We start from the raw sequence: 27,407 nt of genomic DNA, 5'->3' as shown, positions 1-27,407 counted from the left end.
CGTCTTCTTGTTTGTAAACAGAGATTAACTGTAGCCCCAACTTCACAGGATTGTAATGAGAACTACACACATTTGTACATGGATAGCATTTAAAACCCTGCCCGGCACCGATAGTGAACTGCCCGAGCATTTGAGCGACCACAGCATTACTATTACCACCCAAGAGTGATTTTGTGTTGTTTTACCTATAATGTGAAGTCAGTTTGCATTATCAGAATGCAGAAACTTTCCTGAACTCCTCTAGCTGATGGCATGTTTTACTGCTCAGTGTAGGCCCCCTGCCCCGAGGATGTCCAGAGCCCACTCCTGTTTATTAGGAGGGAACATTAAGATAGTTTTTTTTTTTTTTTTTGGGGGGGGGAAGACCAAGAGATTTCAGAGACTGCTTCTTTTGAGCAGCCTGTAGGCACTTTTCTTGCCTGCCCTGTTCTTTTTCCAGCCAAAACCACCAGTGCCCCAGCTCCATCCCCTGCCAGGCCACGTGGTCACACCTCCAGCTTGAGAGCACTGGGCTGTGAAGCAGGCACCCGACTCCCTTGTGGCGTGGCCAGTGAGAGTGATGATGTAGGCATTACAGTGGTTTAGGTGGTAAAAGGCCTGGGTTTTTGTCGCAGGTCTCCTCTTACCTGCACATACAGATAAAAATAGTGCTGCTTATGTAGTTCTGGTTTTTAACTGTGATTAAATAGGTCTCACAGGAACATAATGACCAGCAGAAGTTTATACCTTCAGAAGAAAACTTATTGCTAAACTGCCATTAGTGTACAGTTATCCCTCGGTATCTGCAGGGATTGGTGCCAGGACCCCCTCAGATACCAAAATCCAGATGCTAAGTTCCTTACATCAAATGATGTAGTACTTGTATATAACCTATGCACATCCTCCCGTATACTTTAAATCATCTCTAGATTGCTTAGCATACCTAATACAATGTATACACTGTATAAACAGTTGTTATACTGTGTTTTTTAGGGAATAATGACAAGAAAGAACGTCTGTACATGTTTAGTTGTGCTAGTACACATCAGCAACAATGTACTTTTTAAAAATATAGAAATTTGGCCCTGGCCGGTTGGCTCAGTGGTAGAACATTGGCCTGGCATGCAGAAGTCCCGGGTTCGATTCCTGGCCAGGGCACACAGGAGAAGCACCCATCTGCTTCTTCACCCCTCCCCCTCTCCTTCCTCTCTGTCTCTCTCTTCCCTTCCCGCAGCTGAGGCTTCATTAGAGCAAAGATGGCCCAGGCGCTGGGGATGGCTCCTTGGCCTCTGCCCCAGGTGCTAGAGTGGCTCTGGTCGCAACAGAGCGACGCCCCAGAGGGGCAGAGCATCGCCCCCTGGTGGGCAGAGCATCGCCCCTGGTGGGGGTGCCGGGTGGATCCTGGTCGGGTGCATGCGGGAGTCTGTCTGACTGTCTCTCCCCGTTTCCACCTTCAGAAAAATACCTAAAAAAATAAAAAATAAATAAAATAAAAAATATATATATAGATATTTGCCCTGGCCGGTTGGCTCAGTGGTAGAATGTTGGCCTGGCGTGTAGAAGTCCCAGGTTCGATTCCTGGCCAGGGCACACAGGAGAAGTGCCCATCTGCTTCTCCATCCCTCCCCCTCTCCTTCCTCTCTGTCTCTCTCTTCCCCTCCCACAGCCAAAGCTCCATTGGTGCAAAGATGGCCCGGGCGCTGAGGGTGGCTCTGTGGCCTCTGCCTCAGGTGCTAGAATGGCTCTGGATGCAACAGAGCGATGCCCCAGAGGGCCAGAGCATCGCCCCCTGGTGGGCATGCTGGGTGGATCCCGGTCGGGCGCATGCGGGAGTCTGTCTGACTGCCTCCCCGTTTCCAGCTTCGGGAAAATGCAAAAAATAAAATAAAATAAAAAAATAAAAAATAAATAAAAATATAGAAATTTAATCCTTATTTGGTTGAATCCATGGATGCAGAATGCCTGTATAAAGAGTGTCGACTAGATTAGTATTACTCCACCGTGACCCACAAAATAGATGTTTATTTTGCTTTCTGATGACAGTTGATTCTGAATTAGTCATATTTTTATTTCAAAGTATTTATTTGTTCTGTTGATTTGTGTGTAGGTATATTTTGTAAATCTAATAGAGCTAAGTATTAGAACACTACTCTATTTTAAATTTTTTTAATTAGCCTTAGAATTTTTCAACCTTTGATTCAGTGTTCCTTATTTTGTATTTTTTTATGATTTTTTTATTATATTGGGTTAAAATTAGTGGGAAAACATACCAAAATAATTTTTGGATAGCTATTCATTCTTTAAAAATAACTGCAAATAAATTATATTTAGCAAGACCTGGACAAAGAAGCTCTTTATACAAAAAAAGTAAAAAGACATATAGTCCATGAATAATTTTAAATGTAGGACATTTTGTGGTGGCCTTTTAATATTTTCAATGCTTGCTCAGAGAACTGGTGTCCCTTCTAAATATTCCAGACTTAATGACAACCTCTTGATTCTTTTAATAGAAGGTTTATATCTATGTAACCTTATTGCTTATGAATAAGAAAGTCAGGAACACTGTGTTATTTTCCCCAAGAAATGTTGGTAGTGGACTATTTCTGAAAACATTACTCACAGGCTGTCGGCACCAGAATTATCCGGGGTACTTATTTTAAAATACAGGTTCTTGTGTCTACCCCAGATCTACAAAACGACCATCTCTGAAGGCGGGGCCTGGAGCGTGTGCACTTAAACGGGTTCTCCAGGTGACACCTGTGCCCACAAAGTGTGTTGAATTAGAGTGGTGGGAAGAGAAATGATATATTTTAAGTATGTCCTAATAATCTAAGCCCTACAGCAGGCAGTTCATGTAACATTTTTATACCAGGCATTTTTGAGAATGCTCTTTATCTGGCACACTCACTTCCTGTGGAGAACACCGTTAGGTAGGGGATGATAATTACAGGCATCGGGAGGATGGATAATCATAACCTGCTGTACAATGAGCTATGAATATTTTTATTTGAACTTTAAAAGTTGATATCAGAAAACCTATTTCATTATGTAGATCGTTAAAAACTTGGTCATTCCTTTCTTGTATCAGAGGTTCATAAAAAAAATGTTTTTCATACTCTGGCTGACTTTCTGCCTTTAGGTGACTTGACAGTGTATTAGTTTTATTCTGAATCTCATTCTCTACATCTAAATCAGACATCATATCTGGAGAGTATTTTTTTGATCAATCGACAATTTTTGTAATAATTTGAGGTAACTGTTAAAAATATTTTCCTTAGAGATATTTTACTTAGATTATGGATGGACCTTGAGAACATTATACTAAGTGAAATAAGTAAATCAGAAAAAGCTAAGAACTGTATGATTTCACACATAGGTGGGATGTAAAACCAAGACTCATGAACACAGATAAAAGTGAAGTGGTTACCAGGGGGAGGAGGGGAGTAAAGAGGAACAAATATAGTGACAGAAAATGATGTGACTTTGGGTGATGGGTATACAATACAATCAACAGCTCAAATGCTATAGAGATGTTTACCTCTAAACTAGGTACTCTTATATTGATCAGTGTCATCCCCATTATATTTAATTTTCTAAATTTAAAAAAGTAAATTAAAAGAAAAACAAGCTAGAGAATGACATTTTCTGTTTATTCTCACAAAGGCGGGACAGTAGTCAGAAATTTGAAAACTTACTTATTTGCCATCAAATGTCTCTCAGGAACTCCAAAAATAAGTCTTTTAAGTGATATACTTAATCACCATTCCTACACCTTACAATCAAAAACAAATATCCCACTTCCAAGTACCAATAGGAAAGAGAAATGAATACATGTTATGTCATTTCTGTCATCTTAAAGTCTTCAAAAAACGCCACTCCTTTTAAATAAGGAATGCTATTCCAACTACTTTTAAAATATTCTGTTTGTTACTTTTTAGTTTACTGATCTGGTTCTTACATGATCAACTGTCATTAGAACAGGTTTCTTGGCAATGAAAGGAAGACTGAAAATCTGCCTTTCGTACTTCCTGACATGTTAGGGCACTCAGTAATGGTGGTTACACTAATTGATTTTGAGACTGTCAACAATGCAAGGTGGGCTTTTTTTGTTGTTTGCTTTTTTGTTTTTTGTTTTTTTGTTTTTTATTCTAGAAAATCATGACCAGTCTAGTGCTTGGCTAGCAAATGTATCATATCTCAATGAATGTGCCAGTGAGTCTCTCTGAATATTTGTTCTTAGGAGCACTTTTATAATCCAATGAAGAAATGTTCAGGCATTTTTCAGAGCTATGTCTTGCCAGACTCAGTCTGCTTGGAAGAATGTTGTCAACCATTGTCTAATGTAAAACTTCTGTTTTTTAGGTACCACCGTAGCACTCATTGTTCTTGCTCTGGGATTTCTGCTGTCAGCCCAGGCTTCCCCACGCATCACTTTTAAACCAGTAGCTCCGTCAGGTCAGAACGCTACTTGCACAAGATACAGGTGAGATTTTTGTACAGATTTCTTTCCTAAACTAATTCTGAAAACTTGGTTTGCTTTTAATTTTTCCAAAATTTGAGTGATGATCAGGAGCTTGTTTATGGGGAAGGGAAGAAAATGTGAAAGGTGGTAGGAAGAAGCCACCAGGAAACGGAACCGTACTTGCAAAGATCTGAGGGTGAAAGTGAGCTGTTAGATATAATTTTGCTGTTTTCTGGAAATTCAAAGTAAGATTGATAAGAATCTAAGCAGTAATACTGTAAAACTGTTTTGGGTTATGACTCTGTGACATCTGCATTCCAGGTAAAATAAATAACTTTAATGAATAATTGAACTTTGTCATAGTGTACATGTCTGATATAGTTGATTACCATCTGGATATCTGACAAGTATCCCCTCATTCATGTAAGCAGAAAAGAAAGTTTCCTGTCACCACTGGGCTTCTTCATGAAGATTAGAAAGTAAAAAGAGAATTGTGGAAATGAGTGAAATGTGAACTACTGTCCATATATAGGTTTAAGAGTTCATGAAGTCCACTGGTGTACACACTATGTGATAAATGGATGGAGAAATGAAGAGACAGTCAGACTGAGACTGCAAAAGTGAATTAACTGAAGTCTGAATGATTGAACAGATCAATTAATATAGTTGGCAGCAGAGTTTCAGAGTTTTTTACTTCATTTTAGTGATGGGAGAGGCTAGCAGCCCCTTAAAAACATATGGATAGAACATAGACCTAGCTTTAAATATATATATCTTCAGCCTCAACTAGATGGACACAAGTCTAAAATCAATAGGTAAATGATTATATTGATTTATTAATAATGAGTAAATAATTTATTAATTTCTAGTCAGATACTCCTATATGAAATTACAGCATTAACACTGATATACTGAATTCTAGGTGAAATCTACTTGGAGCTCTTATTTAGCGAGTAGTCATGGTGGTTTCTCATTACAACAGTGATGAAGATAAATATTATCAGACCTTCCCAGTCCCACATGTGGCTTACTAACTTTTATAGTCTTAATTTTATTCCAAAGAAAACTTAAAGGTGTCCTAATACAGGAAGTTAACCTGAGCATAGACTATTTCTAGATGGAGTGATCTCTCTTTGGACATCCCACTTCGACTGCTAGAAAGAAAGTAGCGTGTGGCCAGAATGTGGCATGCTCTACTTTTGTTTTTCTTTGTGGCTATTTTAAGTAAAATGTTTTTAACACAGTTTTCCTCAAACAAATTATTAAAAACTTGCTGTTGTTTGATCAAAGAACATCCTCTAGATCTGATGTCTGATTTAGATTCAGACAAAGGCTGATGCACCTTCAGGCCAACTAAAGGTAGAAAGTCAGCTTGAAAGTGTGAAAAAACGTTATATGAGCCTCTGATCCAGGAAAGAAGTGACTAAGTTTTTAATGATTTACATAATAAAATGGGTTTCTTAATGTCAACTTTTAAAGTTAAAATAAAAATATTTATTGTCCTAGTAAAACTTATTGCACAGCATGTATGATCTAAGTTATTATCATCTACCTAATATGTCAAAGTACAGCTGGCACGGAGTGAGAAATGTTATAGTCTTCTTTTATTCATATTTAAAAAGAAACTAAGTTTGAAAACAACCAATTTTTAGATGTTCTTTAGGCATCATTGATTATGAAAAAAAAATTATTTATTGTGTGCTTTTTTTCAGAGTAACATATTAGCTTTTGTGGGAATTTGAAAGTATGTACTGTATTTATAGTCTGAGTGATTTTATAAAATAAACCTGAAGTTCTCATACTGATTATCTTTTTAAATCTTATCTATACACTTTTCCCCTTTCTGTAAGATGAACATGAAAAAGTCATGTTTGTAATGCCTTGAGATATCTATATGCTATAAATGTAGGTGTTATACCTTCCCCATGGAATAATTCCTATAGGAAAATTGAGCAAATATAATATTTCAGAGAGAGAATTGGTTCAATGTCTATCTTAAGAATATTATATATTGGAGATGACGTCAGAGTAATGGCGCAGTAGGGAGCGATACCGATAAATCTCCCCCAAAACTCAACAAGATCTTCAACCAGACACAGAAAAACCTATCCTTGGAGCCTCCAGATGTTTTGCAATACACCCGAAGGTATGGTCGAGTGAAAAATTGGCTAAATATATAATCAAACCCCGAAGGAAATAGGGAGTAAGAAATGCTCCACCTTCCTCACTAACCTAAACAGGGCTGCTTTCACTGGGAACTGAGAATATAGAAACTAAGGTAGGTAAAGGGGATGAATAGATCCAGGCCGCGGCACAAACGGCCGAACCAGGCTGTGGCACGGAGATCCAAGCCGAGGAAAAACTGTTTCTGTGGCAACCCAGGCAATACAAGCTAACACTCGCGCCAAACCCAGACAAAGAAAGACAAGCAGGGCAGCCATTTTCCCTGATCTCCTGGTCGGTGCATGCAGATAGTGGGCGAGAGATTCCTTCGAAAGCCCTGGGAGTGGGCGCCTGTGTTATCCCACAGAGAGGCAGAGTCAGAGGCCTTTGTGTGCAGAATCTCTAGGCCACCCCAGCGCCCTGAGGTAGCCGCGCACGGGGAGGGAGCAAGTGCCAATTCCAACGCTGGAACTTTTCCGTGCGGGCGGGGGTTTCACTCAGAGGGTGAGGTGGCCGGCCTGATATCCTGGTCGGTGCACATGGAGAGTGCGCAAGAGATTCCTCCCAGCACCTCAGGAGTGGGCGCCCATGTTACCCCACAGAGAGGCAGAGTCAGAGGCCTTTGTGTGGGCCAAAAGTGGAATTTCGGGCCGCCCCAGCGCCCTGAAAAAGCCACGCACAGGGAGGGAGCGAGAGCCAATTCCAACGCTGGAACTTTTCCCTGCGGGTGGGGGTTTCACTCAGAGGGTGTGGCGGCCGGCCTGATATCCTGGTCTGTGTGCGCAGATAGTGAGCGAGAGATTCCTCCAAGTGCCTCGGCAGTGCACACCCGTGTTATCCCACAGAGGGGCAGAGTCAGGGGCCTTTATGTGGGCCAAAGCAGAATCTCCATGCCGCCCCAGCGCCCTGAAAAAGCTACGCATGGGGAGGGAGCTAGAGCCAATACCAATGCTGGAACTTTTCCTTGCGGGCGGAGGTTTCACTCAGAGTGTGAGAATTCCAGCCTGATATCCTGGTCTGCGTGCAGATAGTGAGCGAAAGTTTCCTCCAAGCACCCGGGGAGAGGGCGCTGGCCCACGTTACTGGACAGAGTGGCAGAGCCAGAGGTCTTTGAGTGGACGGAAGCCCCGCCTGATTATGCTAGCAGCTCTGACTGACTGAGCCTTACCCAGAGCCCTGTGCTGAGTGGGAATAGAATGGGGACTTGCCAGCTCTTTGAGCCTCTTACTATGCAGGCAGAGGCAGCAGCAACCCCATAGCTGGATTATCAGGCTACTAACTGAGGAAGGAAAGACTAGGATAGAAGCTCCAGGAACATGGAATCTCTCACTGTCGGAGCCTATAAATGATAATGAGCCTCGACTGCCAACGAGACTGAAGCACAATACATGACATCGCCATAGAGACTTATCGACTGCAAACCTCTACCTGAGCGTGCCAAAGGGGCAGAACCCGGGGTACAGAGTCACCGACCAGGAAGAGGGAGAGAAAAGAAAAAGCAAGAAGATAACCTCTCAAAATCAAGAATAATCCGCAGACTTTATAACCTATCCCATTTTATTATATTTGTTCGTTTGTTTCTCTTATCTTCATTCTTGATTTTTTTTTTCCTCCTCCCATTTGGTCGTTTAACTCTCTGCCGGTCTTACTCTCTCCTCTCTTTGAACTACACTACCCATAAGTGTTACATCTCCCATTATCTTTTCTTTCCTCTTCCTTTCTCTCTATGAGGGTTACACTCCAAAACCCTTAACTCTCTCTCTCCTCTTTTTTCTTTTTTCTTCTTTTAGTGGTTCCCTCTTTTTTTCTCTCTCTCTCTCTTTCTTTTCTCCCTCTATATTAGTTTCTTCTTTTCTCCTTTACGTCTCCTCTCATTCAAACCTCAATAACGAACAAATTATCTTATCTGGGACTCAAACTTATATTTGTGGCATTTTGGGGTTTTTTTACTTCACCTTTTTAACTCACTAGCAGTGCTCCCATCCCTGGCTCTCCATTTTATCTAGTTCTTGTTCCACTAAATACAATAGTAACTTTTTAATTTGTCCCCCCATTTTCCTGTTTCCCTCTTATTCCTCTCATCATAACTCTTAGTCAGCCAACACCTAAAAGCAAATCATTTTATTCTTGACCCAAATTTTTTCCTTATTTTATTTTTGTGGGTCCATACCTCCCCCTCCTTTTTTTTGCCCCTTTATTACTTCTCCCCAATTCAGGCCCTCCATTACAGGCATTGTTTGTTCTATTTAGTACAATATAATTCACAGTTCACCACAAGATTTGCTCAAAAGAGGGGAGAGGAGAGGAGAGAAAAAAAGGAGGGGGGGGAATAATTTCCTTTATTGAATTTTTATTTTATTTTATTTTTCTTTATTTAATTATTAATTTTTTAAAAAAAACAACTCTTCGATTTTTTATTTTTATTTTTTTAACTTTTTATTCTTTATTAAATATCATTAATACTATCAACAAAACCACCCTCAGATGCCATTAAGGAAGAGAAAATCGAATATCATGGATACAAAAAAGAGAGGTAACACAAAGAGATGAGGAAAAATCTATGGAGAAAAAATTTAATATATTGGAAACCTTGGAGTTCAATGACAGAGAATTTAAAATAGAAATCCTAAAAATACTCAGAGATATACAAGAAAACACAGAAAGGCAATTTAGGGAGCTCAGAAAACAACTCAATGAACACAAAGAATATATTTCCAAGGAAATTTAAACTATAAAAACAAATCAAACAGAGATGAAAAACTCAATTCACGAGCTGAAAAACGAGGTAACAAGCTTAGCTAATAGAACAGGCCAGATAGAAGGTAGAATTAGTGAAATAGAAGACAAGCAACTTGAGGCACAACAGAGAGAAGAAGAAAGAGATTCAAAAATTAAAAAAAATGAGATAGCCCTACAGGAATTATCTGACTCCATCAAAGAGAATAACATAAGAATAATAGGTATATCAGAAGGAGAAGAGAGAGAAAATGGAATGGAGAATATATTCAAACAAATAATAGACAAGAAGTTCCCAAGCCTGTGGAAAGAACTAAAGCCTCAAATTCAAGAAGCAAACAGAACTCCGAATTTTCTTAACCTCAAAAAACCTACTCCAAGGCACATCATAATGAAATTGGCACAAACCAACGGCAAAGAAAAAATTCTCAAGGCAGCCAGGAAAAAGAAGAATACAACATATAAAGGAAGGCCCTTTAGATTATCATCAGATTTCTCAACAGAAACTCTACAAGCTAGAAGAGAATGGAACCCAATATTTAAAGTCCTGAAAGAGAGGAACTTTCAGCCACGAATACTATACCCATCAAAGCTATCCTTCAAATATGAAGGAGAAATAAAAACATTCACAGATACAGAAAAGATGAGGGAATTTATCATCAGAAAACCCCTACTCCAGGAATTACTAAAGAGGGTTCTGCAATCAGATACAAAGAACAAAAAAAAACAAAGCCACAAGTAAAAGCTCCAAGAAGAACACAATGAAACCAAATTTAAACTGTGACAACAGCCTGACCTGTGGTGGCGCAGTGGGTAAAGCGTCAACCTGGAAATGCTGAGGTCGCCGGTTCGAAACCCTGGGCCTGCCTGGTCAAGGCACATATGGGAGTTGATGTTTCCAGCTCCTACTCCCTTCTCTCTCTCTGACTCTCCTCTTTGTCTCTGTCTCTCTCTCTCTTTCTCTCTCTCTCTGTCTCTCCCTCTCCTCTTTAAAATGAATAAATAAAAAATTTAAAAATATATATATGATGAACAGTTATCTGTCTTATCTATCTCTGTCACATAGATGAGAGAATTGTGTGTATGATTAATTTCCAGCATGAAGGGAGGCAAAGGCCTATAAAAAAAAGGAAAAAAATAAAAAAATGAATAAATTGTGACAACAACAAAAAGAAAGGGGGGAGAGGATGGAGATTAACATTAGCAAAGGACGATGGAGTGCAAAAGTACTCACAAAATAGTGCACTACAATGAACAAGGCAGGAACACTTTTCATTACTTAAAGGTAACCACCATAGAAAAAAACATCACAGAAGCACATGATTTAAAAAAGATAGCAACAGAGGAAAGATGTATGGAATACAACCAAATAAAAACAAAAGATAGAAAAATGAAAGAGAAGGATCCAACAAAACACAAAACTAACAGAAAGCAATCTATAAAATGGCAATAGGGAACTCACAAGTGTCAATAATTACACTAAATGTAAACGGATTAAACTCACCAATAAAAAGGCACAGAGTAGCAGAATGGATTAAAAAAGAAAATCCAACTGTATGCTGCCTACAAGAAACTCATCTAAGTAATAAGGATAAAAACAAATTCAAAGTGAAAGGCTGGAAAACAATACTCCAAGCAAATAACATCCAAAAAAAAGCAGGCGTAGCAATACTCATATCTGATAATGCTGACTACAAGACAGCAAAACTACTCAGAGACAAAAATGGCCATTACATAATGGCTAAGGGGACAATGAATCAAGAAGACATAACAATTCTTAATATATATGCACCAAACAAAGGAGCACCAAAATATATAAGACAGCTACTTATTGACCTTAAAACAAAAACTGACAAAAATACAGTCATACTTGGAGACCTCAATACACCGCTGATGGCTCTAGATCTGTCATCCAAACAGAGAATCAACAAAGATATAGTGGCCTTAAAAAAAACACTAGAGCACCTGGATATGATAGACATCTACAGGACATTTCATCCCAAAGTGACTGAGTATACATTTTTCTTCAGTGGACATGGATCATTCTCAAGAACTGACCATATGTTGTGCCACAAAAACAACATCAGCAAATTCAGAAAAATTGAAGTTGTACCAAGCATATTTTCTGATCATAAAGCCTTGAAACTAGAATTTAACTGCAAAAAAGAGGGGGAAAAACCCACAAAAATGTGGAAACTAAACAACATACTTTTAAAAATGAATGGGTCAAAGAAGAAATAAGTGCAGAGATCAAAAGATATATACAGACAAAGGAAAATGACAATACGACATATCAGAATCTATGGGATGCAGCAAAAGCAGTGATAAGAGGGAAGTTCATATTACTTCAGGCATATATGAACAAACAAGAGAGAGCCCAAGTGAACCACTTAACTTCACACCTTAAGGAACTAGAAAAAGAAGAACAAAGACAACCCAAAACCAGCCGAAGAAAGGAGATAATGAAAATCAGAGCAGAGGCCCTGGCCGGTTGGCTCAGTGGTAGAGCGTCGGCCTGGCATGCAGGAGTCCCAGGTTCAATTCCCGGCCAGGGCACAAAGGAGAAGCACCCATCTGCTTCTCCACCCCTCCCCCTCTCCTTCCTCTCTGTCTCTCTCTTCCCCTCCCACATCCAAGGCTCCATTGGAGCGAAAATGGCCCGGGCGCTGGGGATGGCTCCTTGGCCTCTGCCCCAGGCACTAGAGTGGCTCTGGTCGCAATGGAGCGACGCCCCAGAGGGGCACAGCATCGCCCCCTGGTGGGCTGAGCGTTGCCCCTGGTGGGCGTGCCGGGTGGATCCTGGTTGGGCGCATGCGGGAGTCTGTCTGACTGTCTCTTCCCGTTTCCAGCTTCGGAAAAATACAAAAAAAAAGAAATCAAAGCAGAAATAAATGAAATAGAGAACAGAAAAACTATAGAAACAATTAATAGAACAAGGAGCTGGTTCTTTGAAAAGATCAACAAAATTGACAAACCCTTGGCAAACTTACCAAGGAAAAAAGAGAAAGGACTCATTTAAACAAAATCCAAAATGAAAGAGGAGCAATCACCACAGACACCGTAGATATAGAAAGAATTATTGTAGAATACTATGAAAAACTTTATGCCACTAAATTCAACAACCTAGAAGAAATGGGTAAATTCCTAGAACAATACAACCTTCCTAGACTGAGTCAAGAAGAAGCAGAAAGCCTAAACAGACCTATCAGTAGAGAAGAAATAGAAAAAGCCATTAAAAAACCTCCCCAAAAATAAAAGTCCAGGGCCAGATGGCTATACCACCAAATTTTATCAAACATTCAAAGAAGACTTGGTTCCTATTCTACTCAAAGTCTTCCAAAAAATTGAAGAAGAAGCAATACTTCCAAACACATTTTATGAGGCCAACATAACCCTCATACCAAAACCAGGCAAGGATGGCCCAAAAAAAGAAAACTACAAACCAATATCTCTAGTGAATACAGATGCTAAAATACTAAACAAAATACTAGCAAATCAAATACAACAACATATTAAAAAAATAATACATCATGATCAAGTGGGATTCATTCCAGAATCTCAAGGATGGTTCAACATATGTAAAACGGTTCACGTAATACACCATATCAACAAAACAAAGAACAAAAACCACATGATCTTATCAATAGACGCAGAAAAGGCTTTTGATAAAATACAACACAATTTTATGTTTAAGACTCTCAACAAAATGGGTATAGAAGGAAAATATCTCATCATGATAAAGGCCATATATGATAAACCATCAGCTAACATCATATTAAATGGCACAAAACTGAAGGCTTTCCCCCTTAAATCAGGTACAAGACAGGGTTGTCCACTTTTTCCACTCTTATTTAATGTGGTACTAGAGGTTCTAGCCAGAGCAATCAGACAAGACAAAGAAATAAAAGGCATCCATATCAGAAAAGAAGAGGTAAAGATATCACTTTTTGTAGCTGATATGATCCTATACATCGAAAACCCCAAAGAATCCACAAAAAGACTACTAGAAACAATAAACCAATACAGTAAGGTCGCAGGATACAAAATTAACATACAGAAGTCAATAGCCTTTCTATATGACAACAATGAAACAACTGAGAAGGAACTCAAAAGAATAATCCCCTTCACGATTGCAACAAAAAAAATAAAATACCTAGGAATAAGCATAACAAAGAATGTAAAGGACTTATATAATGAAAACTATAAGCCATTGTTAAGGGAAATCGAAAAAGATATAATGAGATGGAAGAATATTCCTTGTTCTTGGTTAGTAAGAATAAATATAATCAAGATGGCCATATTACCCAAAGCAGTATACAAATTTAATGCAATTCCCATCAAAATTCCAATGACATTTTTTAAAGAAATGGAACAAAAAATCATCAGATTTCTATGGAACTATAAAAAACCCCGAATAGCCAAAGCAATCCTAAAGAAAAAGAATGAAGCTGGGGGCATTACAATACCTGACTTCAAACTATATTATTGGGCCACGACAATCAAAACAGCATGGTATTGGCAGAAAAATAGACACTCAGACCAATGGAACAGAATAGAAAACCCAGAAATGAAACCAGAATAGTAAACCCCAGCCCCGTCCTCTTACAGGAGCCCTTTCTGCATTACTACTAACCTCAGGACTAATTATATGATTCCATTTTAACTCAATATCCCTTCTACTATTGGTTGTTAGGCCTACGTGGAGGTCTCTACTATGGATCTTCTGATGAAATTAATATACGGACGGTGAGTTCTATGGGCAGAACCACTCGGTTGTCTACTTCCAGCAGGCGGATTTGGCCGGGTGCAAGATCAGAAGTGGGGATTATATAGGAGTCAAAACTGAAGTCTTCATAATCTGTATACTCATAACTTCAGTATCATTGATGGCCTATAGTTTTAATGGTAATAGAGGGGTTGTTAATTTCATCTATTATGTAAAGAATTCGGAGGGATGGGAGTGAAATTATAATGAGGATAATGGTTGGTAGAATCGTTCAAATAGTTTCCACTTCTTGGGCATCTATGGTGCTCGTGTGGGTTAATTTAGTGGTTAACATAATTGAGATAATGTACAGGACTAGAGAGCTGATGAGGAATACGATCATTAAAGTGTGGTCGTGAAAGTGTAGCAGTTCTTCTATAATAGTCAAATAATTTTTGATAAAGGAGCCAACAACACACAATGGAGAAAGAAAGCCTCTTCAATAAATAGTGCTGGGAAAACTGGAAAGCCACATGCAAAAGAATGAAACTGGACTACAGTTTGTCCCTCTGTACTAAAATTAACTCAAAATGGATCAAAGATCTAAACATAAGACCTGAAACAATTAAGTACATAGAAGAAGACATAGGTACTAAACTCATGGACCTGGGTTTTAAAGAGCATTTTATGAATTTGACTCCAAAGGCAAGAGAAGTGAAGACAAAAATTAATGAATGGGACTACATCAGACTAAGAAGTTTTTGCTCAGCAAGAGAAACTGATAACAAAATAAACAGACAGCCAACTAAATGGGAAATGATATTTTCAAACAATAGCTCAAATAAGGGCCTAATATAGAAAATATACAAAGAACTCATAAAACTCAACAACAAACAAACAATCCAATAAAAAATGGGAAGAGGACATGAACAGACACTTCTCCCAGGAAGAAATACAAATGGCCAACAGATATATGAAAAGATGCTCATCTTCTTTAGTTATTAGAGAAATGCAAATCAAAACTGCAATGAGATACCACCTCACACCTGTTAGATTAGCTATTATTAACAAGACAGGTAATAGCAAATGTTGGAGAGGCTGTGGAGAAAAAGGAACCCTCATCCACTGTTGGTGGGAATGTAAAGTAGTACAACCATTATGGAAGAAAGTATGGTGGTTCCTCAAAAAACTGAAAATAGAACTACCTTATGACCCAGCAATCCCTCTACTGGGTATATACCCCAAAAACTCAGAAACATTGATACGTAAAGACACATGCAGCCCCATGTTCATTGCAGCATTGTTCACAGTGGCTAGGACATGGAAACAACCAAAAAGCCCATCAATAGATGACTGGATAAAGAAGATGTGGCAGGCACATATACACAATGGAATACTACTCAGCCATAAGAAATGATGACATTGGATCATTTACAGCAAAATGGTGGGATCTTGATAACATTATACAAAGTGAAATAAATCAGAAAAAAACAAGAACTGCATTATTCCTTACGTAGGTGGGACATAAAAGTGAGACTAAGAGACATTGATAAGAGTGTGGTGGTTACGGGAGGAGGGGGGAGAGGGAGAGGGAAAGGGGGAGGGGGAGGGGCACAAAGAAAACTAGATAGAAGGTGACAGAGGACAATCTGACTTTGGGTGATGGGTATGCAACATAATTGAACGCAAGATAACCTGGACATGTTATCTTTGAATATATGTATCCTGATTTATTGATGTTGCCCCATTAAAAAAATAAAATTATAAAAAAAAAGAAAATATTATATATTATTGGTAGGTCTGTGGATTTTTCTCTGATTTCAAAAATAATATAGTTCTGCCTAATAAAAGTTAAATTCCTATGCTTATTAACTCAGCTCTTTCACTTGTAGAAATCTATAGACTTTAGTGATGAGTTGTAACAATAATTAACATCTGACTAGAGTAGATTTTATTTTAAAAAGTGAATGCTTCGGAAACAATGACTCTTTTATCTAATTCAATAAATACAAATTGTATACCAGGAACTATTGTAGTTTAGGGATAAAAATATTGTAGGTTGGGGCTCACTACAGATTTTGAGCCCAAGAGATTGACTACCCTAAATAATTTGCAATGATGACTTCCTCTTTTAACAATATCTTAATTTTTAATTGATGATTTTTTTCCAAGGCCTGGTTAGATTTTTGTCAACTGAATGTATTAAAGAACATTTTTCAGATCTTCTTTTTAGCAGATAAAACTGTACAGAGCTGAACACAGATGGAAGTTGCTATAGAAAATGTGCAGTCACCTGAATACAAGCTGTCACAGCATGCCAGATGTGACTAGGAGAAATAACTAGTGTGGGTACCATGTGAGTCATATATCTGAATAAGAATATACACACACGCCTCTAATATGGCCTTCAGCTTCTCATTCTCAAATGGCTGTGTCCTCTCTCTTTCTTAATTAAACATATTTTATTATGGGAGGATTCAAACCTTTCTTAGGTAACACTTTCCTCAAATTTTTGACATTATTTATAAGTGTGATCACAATATATGCAAATCATTATCATAAAACCCTTCCAAGTAGACAGGTCAATTGTAGAATTCATAATTATATCAAAAGCACCTAAAACAGTGTTTGGCATATAATAAGTGCTCGATAACTATTATAGCCATTGTGACTATCATCCAAACCTATAGTTAGGAGGTGAGATCAGGGTGATGGGTAACCTTCCAGAGAAGACAACACCGAGGATGGGACGTTTGAAGCGAGCCCTGAAGCCGAGGGAAGAGCATGTCGGGCAGAAGAAGTAAGCAGGTGCAAAGACCGTGCAAAGCAGTGAGGAGCTTGGCAAGTACAGGGAACTGAAAGGAGGCGAATGTGGTGTGAGAAGAATGAGAAAAGTTTCATCAAACAGGCCGGAGCCAGGTCCTGGAGAACCTCAGATATCACGGGAGAGATTCTGATCTTCAGTCTAGGAACGTGACACCACTGAGGGGTTTTAAATCTGCGACAAGATTTTTCATTCCAAACTTTCCCTCTGGAGGTAGGGGTGCACAGAGATCACAGGTAAATGTGGGGAGACTGGTTTTTGTCTGAGAGAGATGAAAGTAGCCTGGATAGTGAGGATATTAAAAATAAACAGACACGTTTTATTTCTAGATATTTTTAGAAGAGAAAAATCAACAGGGGATTAAAAATAATTGATTAACTATGAGCAACCAGCTAGAATAGATCATAGAAATAACATGAGGTAATTGGATGAGGCAATGGCTACGTTTTTGTAAGAATTGACAAAAGAAACTGTGCCTCTAATTCATTGCTCTGCTTCCTTTTGCTATTGCTCAAGGGGGAGTCTGACCTCGAATCATCAGAGGAGGTATTTAAAGGTACCCATCCCTCATTCCCACAGGACCGGTCAGAAATGCTCCCCCAGGTGATTCCAGTACAGTAGTTCCTCAAATAATGTCATTTCATTGTAACATTGATGCCTTAGCAGCTTAATATGTCAATTAGCCTATGGTACAGTTGGTTTCATTATATGTCACTTCTCTTCAAGTCACAGAACCTTAACAATGTTAAGTGAGTAATTACTGTATATATTCCTTTGAGAGATTACTGTTTACCTTCCATTTTTTAAACAGCCAACTTCTTTCTTTTTTCTTCTTGAACATGTTAAACCAAGAGTACAAAAATAATCAGTGTGGTTTTCTTTCAATAGAGTAATATTTTCATGTTTCCCTCTCCACACAAAGTTTCCAAACATCCAAATTGACAAACTGTTCTTTTATCATAGACCTTCCAGCCGGGTCAAGGGCTGACCCATCCCTTCAGTGCCCTTTTACAGTAAAAAGACACTTGCATTCACTATACTTTCCTTCTCCTTCTGCCAACTTTTTTGTGAGTTAGCATACATCATTGGAATGTGGCGTATAAGACTGTTAGATTCAATCATGAAACTTTTATACAACCTTATAGATGTGCAGAAATCCTGTTAGCCCCTACTATGTCTTGATGTTAATATTAATATAACTACAGAAGAAAAAATATATATCTCAATATATCGGATGAATAATATCCACGGAACTATTACACATGATGATAAATATACATATATTGGTTGAAAGGGAAAATGAGTTAAAACAAAATCCCAAGTAACTTTAAAATGTACCTTTATCTCCAAACAACTGTACATGTCTTTTCCTAGCACTTAAACAGCTAGTGCTGAATTTGACACCTGGATGGAAGGATGATGGAAGAGTCTTGCAGGAAGTTGGCCATTGATGTTATAGGGCTAATTCATTGAGTTCTTCCTGACCTTTTTATGTTGATGCCTAGGCTGTTGGCCAAGGACCTGCAAAGCCTACATCAGGGGTCCCCAAACTGCGGCCCGCGGGCCGCATGTAGCCCCCTGAGGCCATTTATCCGGCCCCCGCCGCACCTTGGAAGGGGCACCTCTTTCATTGGTGGTCAGTGAGAGGAGCATAGTTCCCATTGAAATACTGGTCAGCCTGACCTGTGGTGGCGCAGTGGATAAAGCATCGACCTGGAAATGCTGAGGTCGCCGGTTCAAAACCCTGGGCTTGCCTGGTCAAGGCACATATGGGAGTTGATGCTTCCAGCTCCTCCCCCCCTTCTGTCTCTCCCTCTCCTCTCTAAAATGAATAAATAAAAACAACAACAACAACAACAAAAACTGATACTGAGGAGATACCTTTAAAGAAATACTGGTCAGTTTGTTGATTTAAATTTACTTGTTCTTTATTTTAAATATTGTATTTGTTCCCGTTTTGTTTTTACTTTAAAATAAGATATGTGCAGTGTGCATAGAGATTTGTTCATAGTTTTTTTTATAGTCCAGCCCTCCAACGGTCTCAGGGACAGTGAACTGGCCCCCTGTGTAAAAAGTTTGGGGACCCCTGGCCTACATAATGACAGGAGCCCGTATTCAAACCTTGTGTTTTCCACAGTTTAGCCCTGCTTCTTGGGAAGCTAAATAGACAAAAAGATGGACTCTAGTTTAGCTGCGCAAACAGTGAGGAAAGCATTCCAGGAAGGCATCAGGAAAATGGCATAAAAACAGACTGGATGGCGAGCTGGTGACAGACCATGCCAGGAGCTCATCCCCTGAGAATTTGGGGCATCATCTTGGCATACCGAGAAGCCTTGAAGGATAATAGGATGAGAATGACATAACCAGATTTGGATTTGAAAGATCACTTTGACTGCAGACTAAAGAACTGATTAGAGAATGACAAAGGATACTAAAGGGAGATCAGGTAGAAGTACTCAGTAGCCCAGGCAAGAAAGAATGCAGCTTTGACCACGGTAGTGGACACAGGCTGAATATTTTGGAGGGGGTGGTGACAAAATGAGTGTTTGGGTTGGATGAATAAAAGTTTTACATATAGTTAAGATAGTAATTAGATGAGAGGAGTCCAGGTTTTGGAAACTTCACTGTATTTCACTTCTTAGAAACATAATTTCAGAAAAATAAATCTGTAAACTCTTTCCCTTACTTTCCAGTTAATTACAGAAGTCACAAAGTCAGCAGAATGGTACTTAATATTTGCTCTTACTTGTACTCATTTGAAATGTCATTTTCATTTCTTCTTGAACTCAAAAGATTTTCCGAGAAAAGCTCTTCTGAACTTGTCCATTTAGGTCTGAAGTAATACAAACAGGTAAAAGAGAAAAATGAGATGACTCATGAGGACCAATATTCTCATTCTAGAAGGCTGGTTATTGAAATGAACAAATAAAATCAACCTGGAGTTCTGTTCACATTTTAAGTCACTTTAGAGCAGTGGTCGGCACACTGTGGCTCGCAAGCCACATGCAGCTCTTTGGCTCTTGAGTGTGGCTCTTCCACAAAATACCACGTGTGGACGCTACCTCGATAAGGAATGTACCTACCTATATAGTTTAAGTTTTAAAAATTTGGCTCTCAAAAGAAATTTTAATCGTTATACTGTTGATCTTTGGCTCTGTTGACTGAGTTTGCCGACCACTGCTTTAGAGTATTATCCCCCATTTTACTGTGTGTGAACGAGAGGAATACAGTGTACTCGATCCAGTACTGCAATAGCAGTAGAATAATCATAATCACTACTGTATTTCCTTAAAATAATGGCCTAGAAAACTTTACAGATAAAACAGGGTTTAAAAAAAATAACAAAACTGTTATCTAATTAAGTTTAAATAAAGTGAAGATCACCTTCTTGTAAATCATATAGTGAATAAAGGATGAAAACAGCTCAGGCATTAACGTTTAAGCATGCTGGCTTGTTAAATTGAGGTATTTCCCATCACATTTTAAACCATGTTACATAGCCCTGCTGTTCTCCCTGTCTGAGAGGTGGGAAAATACCTATTGCTATGGACCAACTTTTTTATTTTATTTTTTTTTAGCAAAGCATAGCAACCTGGTTAAAATGATATCTTCAGAGAACATAGCTTTGGAAACTATTATTTTGGTTGACTGGTGGTTGGGTGGATGAGTGGTTGCATAGATGAGGAATTGGTTTTGAAAAAAGGTAGATGATGCTTAACTATAGGAACTTTTTAGTAGAAGTTTTATCTTGGAACTTAGGAATATGAGCTAGAAAATTGGACAACACTTTCTGACTTTAAAAGAGTTGTTGATGTAGGAAGCTTCCAAGCCTCTATTTATTCAAAGTGCTTAGCCTTTACTTCTGGTCCTGGCTTCAGCATGACTGGCAACAGATTTTTGTAGGCATGCTAGCAGACACAGCTATGTTGGTATGAAGATCTCTGAGTATGCAGCCAGTCACGTTGTTTAGGGAATGCTTCAGTGAATTTTTTTGACTGTTCATAGGTAGTAACAAGAATGTTTTATTAATATAGTAAATATGTAAATAACAAAACGAGATGTTATGATACATGCTTCTTGGACCTCCAAGTTATATGGTGAAATAAATTAGAAGCCTAGAGAAATGAAATCATGTAACCTAGACAGCCTGGTTTTAGAAGTAGATAATCAGAGATTGATTGTTGTATGATTCTACATACTTTGGCAAATCAGAGAATACAGCACTTTATAAAAAAAATTTATATACATTTGTAGTCAGTTTATTCTTTAATAAATATTTTTGAGAGCTGCAGTAGATCTGGGAGTATTAAGATAAAAGGGGAGAAGAAGGCTTATTCCACATGGAGCTCACAGCCAGGAGCAAGAAAGATACAAGTAAACAATTGAAAAGCAGTATATAAAACAGGGGTCCCCAAACTTTTTACACAGGGGGCCATTTCACTGTCCCTCAGACCATTGGAGGGCCGGACTATAAAAAAACTATAAACAAATCCCTATGCACACTGCACATATTTTAAAGTAAAAAAAAACCGGGAACAAATACAGTATTTAAAATAAAGAACAAGTAAATTTAAATCAACAAACTGACCAGTATTTCAATGGGAACTATGGGCCTTCTTTTGGATAATGAGATGGTCAATCTCACTGACCACCAATGAAAGAGGTGCCCCTTCTGAAGTGCGGCGGGGGCCGGATAAATAGCCTCCGGGGGCCGCATGTGGCCCGCGGACCGTAGTTTAGGGACCCTTGATATAAAAGCTGATAGATGTATCAGAGTATACCCTGGCATAATTCACGTCTCCAGGGGCCATCACAGAAGGCTTCCCACATACAGGTTCCTAACCTTAACGTTAGTCTGCCGGCCGCCTTCTTAGAGTAATGTTTTTAACTACATAAAATAAGTTATACAAGAGTACAAAGGAAATCAGTTATATTGAAATATGATTGCCAAAAAAAAATTTTTTTTAATTTGTAGAAAATGACTTTATTATGTTGAATCTTCTAGTCTATCAAAGTGGTATACTTCTCCATCACACATCTCTGTTTGGATTTCTTTCATAAGAGTTGTATAGTTTTCATCACACGAGTCATGCATATTTATTGTTTAATTTAATAAATATTTCATTATTGAGTGAATGTAAATAGTATTAAGTTTTAAGTTTGTTTCCGTTTGTTCGTTGCTCATCTATAGAAATACAACTGATTTTTGTGTTGATCTGGTGTCCTGTGACCTTTAATAGTTAGTGGGCTGTTTTGTCTTGAGGGGCTGGCAGTGTGCGCCCCCCCCCACGTGCTCCCAGGGGATTGTTGGGTAAACAGGTGGTGTATTTTAGGTTTGCTCATTTGTATTGAGGGGCCACGGCCCCTCACCCTCACGTGCTTCCCCAACCCCCGCAGCACCTCTCCCCCACCCCAAAATATTTTTTAAATAAACTTGTTATATAGTAATGAATCTACTTTATTAACATAATAAGTAACAGAGCTAGCTGCAGGGCTAATACCATTGTTTCAGAACCATGGTGAATGTAAATAATACTTTGAGATTTCTGCACCTACTATAATGGGTTATGGAAATTATGTGATTTCTATTGTTGTCAGTAGTTTATTGCCTACATTCATAATTAAAGTAAATAATAAATTTCAGTAAAATATTAATGAAGCATAGATGTAATTGTTTTTCTTACTCAAGTTTATAGGTTCTACTAGAAAGCCTGGCGGTCATACGAAATGACCGCTATTCTAGATATTATAAATTGTAATTAAAATGATTTGTGCAAAGGTGTCTGCTAATTCAAACTGAATTACCCAGGGCAGACGGCGAGGACACCCCTTTGCTTAGTGCCCTACGGGGTTTCCCCCTTCTACTTGCTTAATTGCTTAAAGTAGAGTGCAATGAAGGAAACCACTGGTGGTACATTTCTTAAGAGCCACCGCTAGCTCAATAAATAAAGGTGATTTAAATAATAAAATGTTAATTCACATGTCAAAGATCTCTTTGTACACAACATTTCTTGTGTAGATCTTTCCATCATTTTTAAGCTCGCCTTGCAGAGAACCATCAATTATTTTTAATTTTACATCCGTTCTTTCACGAACTCTTGAACAGGCAACATAAAGTTGACCATGTCCAAATGCAGGCTCAGGTAAAAAAATGCCAACACACTTAAGCGTTTGGTCTTGAGACTTATTGATGGTCATAGCAAAGGCAAGTTTTACAGGAAATTGTCTACGTCTCAATTGAAACGGCAACCCTGTTTGAGATGGAGCCAAATCAATTCTTGGAATGACATGTATTTCACCTTTAGAGGAGCCAAAGACTTAGCTATTATGACATTATTTTTCAATTGGAGAACCTCTAGTCTTATACCATTGCAAAGACCCCTTCTGGTGTTAAGATTTCTTAACAGCATAATGATTGCTCCAATCTTTAACTTCAATTTGTGAGGTGGCATGCCAGAAGGCAGGACTATTTGAATGCCATGGCAACTTCACCCCATTGGCTAGTACAGTTAGTTATGCAAGCAACCAATAAGCTATCAGCGACAAACAGACACTTAAGCCGCATATAATAAAGATGTTAAGAACCCCTCACACAGTAATGTGCTTGATCTCATTATTCCTCAAGGATGAGTAGGAGTTTCTGAGACCAATGAAAGTGGAGAAGCCTCCTAGGGAATGGGAGCAACTTGTGCAAAAACAGAGTTGTGGGAAACGGGTTTAGTTATAAAGGTGGATGGTGCTGGAGAAAGGGATAGCAGTCCCAGTACGAGGAGTGAGGAAAGGCAGAGCCTCATCTACTAGATCGAGATGAGTGATAGAGGGAAACAATTCAACAGCATCAGGCAGGCGAGTAGCTTGATCAAATGTGAACTTTATAAGGAGTTTTCTGCAAGAATACGGGGGTATGTATTGGAGGGAAAAGACTGGCAACTCCAGAGAGAGAGAACAAGAATCTGAAGTTATTGCATGATGCTGAGCTTGAGGCCAAAGATAGTTTTGAAGCCATGATTAGGAGTAAGCTGATTGAGTGTTAAAGGGAAAGACATAGGAAAAAGATGTTCAGCAGTTCAGGTTTTTGGATATTTAGTGGGGGTTATGTGAGCTTTGGTGGTATACCTAGGAAGATAGATAGACCATCCTTCCAGGCATGCTTTTTATTTTTAAATAATAATAATTTTTGTTAATTCCTTACTATATATAGGCGTTATTTCACAATCTTTGTGAATATTATCTAATATTACCCTTAAACTCTCGCAGAAGAAGAAGGTATTGTTACTATTTTATGGATAAGAAAATGAGGCCCAGAGTTTATATAACTTGCCTAGAGCGACATCACTGATAAGTTACAGAATCTCTGTTCTCTTCACCACTGCTCGCCAGTTTTGTCAAACCAATGGCCTTTCTTAGAATATGTGTCAAAACTACCCAATTTGTGTGAGTATTCTAAAGAAACTTTCAGTATCAAGTACTCAGGAAGCACAGGGAGGGGTTTTAAGTTCCACATATTTAAGTCCCAAGTATTTATATATGAATAGTAGGGTTTCTTTGGTGGCTGTTTTTATTTTTTGTTTGTTTGTTTGTTTGAAGAGAGAGGCAGGGAGAGACAGACAGGAACCTTGAGCTGTTCCTCTATGTGCTCTTTCTTCCTTCTTTTAAGCTTACCTTCCATTCTTCTAAAAAAAATGTTACAAGTTTTGGCACACTGACCAAAAAACTAATCATAGAGTTAGTATACTGTTGTAACCATTGTTCTTTTCAAAATAATACCAAACAACATGTAGCTATAACTCACACGGTTCCACCTTCCACTGGTGAAGCGAGATTTCTCTTCCACAGAGTATGTCTAGTTTTGGACCCACACAGAGGGCAGGGAGTAGCCCCAGAGCCGTTGCCTATGATTCAGCCCGTGTCTTCGTGAGTAAATTAGGCAGCTGCTTTAAGTGGGCAGACAGTTTGAGCCTCCTATCACCCCTACGAATGAAGGGCTGGCAGTGCAGCAGCCAGCCACAGTCTCTTCCTGAGGCACAGTCACTGAACAAGTCTCTTTTTTCTCTAAAGCATCAACAAAACATGGAGCAAGACAATAATTTCTTGACACAGATATTTCACAGGAAATGTATAGCATTTTAAGTGTTATTTGTTGCACTGTGGAAAGTACATGTGAATTTATAGTCTTACTTGGGAGCAGTTGGTTATACTCACAGTTTATGTAATTCTGATAGCAGGGCTTGAGGCCCATAAAGAAAAATTTGACCAGAATATCTCAGAACCATTCCAGAGACTGACTCATTTTTATTTCTTCCCCTAGGAATAAGCTGTTTCTCACAAAACCACTAAGCCGTGTGACTGAATAATAAAAACACTTATTTACCGGGCTACTTATTTTATACAAATTATATATTAATAACCACCGTATGCATCTTATCCTACCCAAATCCACACATCCCTAGTAGTCTTTTCCAAATTATGCTTCCCTGCAACTGAACACATATTTCATAACATCTTCCCATATTCTGTTCTGACATGACAGGAGATAAAAGATAAGTAAGACATTGTTCCCATTCTCGTGGAGATTTCAGTTTGTGGAAGAGAATAGTTTTTGTGGAAACATATGTTATTCCTTAGAAATTAGCATTGATATTAATTCTGTGGTAATTTCATCCTGGAACATATTGTTTGAATGCTATCGTACACTAGGTCCAACTTGCAGGCCAGTTAATAAAGTCTCTTACCTCCACAGATGTTAAAAAATGCACTGTTCATTTTTATAATTGTCAATGCCATAAAATCATTGCCAGTAGCCCAGTTGAAAGTCAGAATTTAATTTTGTAAAGCTCCTGATTATTCTTTCTTTTCTTTAATTTTTTACTTTCATAAATCCATGCTGATTAGTCTTATCAAGAATAAAAGTTGTTTCATAAAGCTTATTAGCATTTCTTACTCATCCATTTTTAAAGCAAAAGAAATTTTTTTAATTAAATTGATTAGTCTTTATATACATATTTAACTCTGTGGGGTCTAAACATTTAGCTTTTCCTGATTTTTTATTTTTATCATTGTATGATTGATATGTGACTATGTAATAAATATCTTCACAAAAGTTTAGTATAAAATAAATAAACATTTGAAATTTAAGATAGTATTTCACCCTCAAAACAACAAATATAGGCTTACATAATCAAATTTGATAAGATATGATCCTCATTCATATATGCTATATAATTGTGTATAATACTATGGATAAACAAACACAAGGAAATAAATGTATAAATTCCTGGCAGTTAGCATGTACTAATATTGACACAAATAGAATTCTTTGTTAAGTTTATTTTAATCTTTCAGTGTGAGTGTGTATGTGTGTGTGTGTTTGATTTGCTATATTTGATAAGAATAAACTTCAGAAATTTAACTAGGCTAAATTAATATTCCTTCTCTCTGTGCCTGGAGTCCCACACGTGTGCTGCAGTGGTCTCCGTTCTGCGTGAGCAGGCAGTGGTCAGTGCAGCGCAGAGCGTCACAGGAGCACTGCCCTCTTCATGTCTATTCTGTTGCAGCTATAGGCTGTTCTTTTTTACTGAATACGTAGACTGTTGAAAAGTATACCAGTGCAGTAGAGGAACTCAGTATTTTAAAGAGCCATTTATTTCATTATGTTTTAAAGTAATAAGTCCTTTTTAGTTCCTGTAACTGCCCATTGTCAAGTCCATTGACTCTTAGGATATTGTGGAAGGTTTCCCAAAGCTGGGCAGCAAGGAACTGGTTGGAGTCAAGACAGACCAACAGGTGAAGACAGAATTTTGGACAGAGAGAATAGCATGTGTACAGTGACAAAAAGCAGCTTAATATCTTCGAGAAACTACAAGTATATGGTATTCTCTGGTAGCAGATATTCAACTTTACAGACTCCATATTTTTATTTCAATATACTGCATTCTATATGCCTGATTTTTTGCAGATGACCTGAGGAGCAGGCATTTTAAGCTCTGTCATAAGGGCTTTTGCAGTAAGAGAAAAGGCTAGTCCACCAAAGGGGGCGGGGGGCTGAGGATTCTTAAAAATGCTTATGATATGCTTAGCAGAGCTGTATTGGTTCTCCAACTCTGAGGGTCTAACACTGTCTCCTGTCCTTTTCTCTTTCTCCCTTTTCCAGCAGAGGGAGGCTTGCTTGCCAATCAGGGCCAGCATCCCCAGTGAGCATGCATTCCCCTGGCCCAGGGGTCGGGAACCTGTGGCTTGCAAGCCAGATGTGGCTCTTTTGATGGCTACATCTGGCTCACAGACAAATCTTTAATAAAAAAAATAATAACGTTAAAAATATAAAACATTCTTACAATCCATTCATTTCCTACAGCTCATGTTCATGGTTGCGGGTGGCTGGAGCCAATCACAGCTGTCCTCTGGGACAACACCAAATTTTTATTGGATAATGCGTAACGTACACAGGTCGTTGTATGTCTCTCATGGAATTACATTTTAAAATATGTGGCATTTATGGCTCGCTCAACCAAAGATTCCCGACCCCTGCCCTGGCCTGACCC

General features: G+C 38.5%; 1 protein-coding gene across 1 annotated transcript in view; it reads left to right on the top strand.

Annotated features, from left to right (window-relative positions):
* Positions 1 to 27,407, top strand: part of SLC2A13 (solute carrier family 2 member 13) — a 374,249-nt gene that overhangs the window by 256,547 nt on the left and 90,295 nt on the right. The window contains exon 6 of the mRNA XM_066258114.1: positions 4,342 to 4,462. Within this exon, the coding sequence (XP_066114211.1) occupies positions 4,342 to 4,462 (121 nt within the window). The remainder of the gene's footprint in view (positions 1 to 4,341; positions 4,463 to 27,407) is intronic.

The sequence above is a fragment of the Saccopteryx bilineata genome, chromosome 2, assembly GCF_036850765.1.
Source record: "Saccopteryx bilineata isolate mSacBil1 chromosome 2, mSacBil1_pri_phased_curated, whole genome shotgun sequence".
NCBI lineage: Eukaryota > Metazoa > Chordata > Mammalia > Chiroptera > Emballonuridae > Saccopteryx > Saccopteryx bilineata.
Note: the sequence above shows the minus strand (reverse complement) of the source record. Positions and strands in the feature narration are given on the sequence as shown.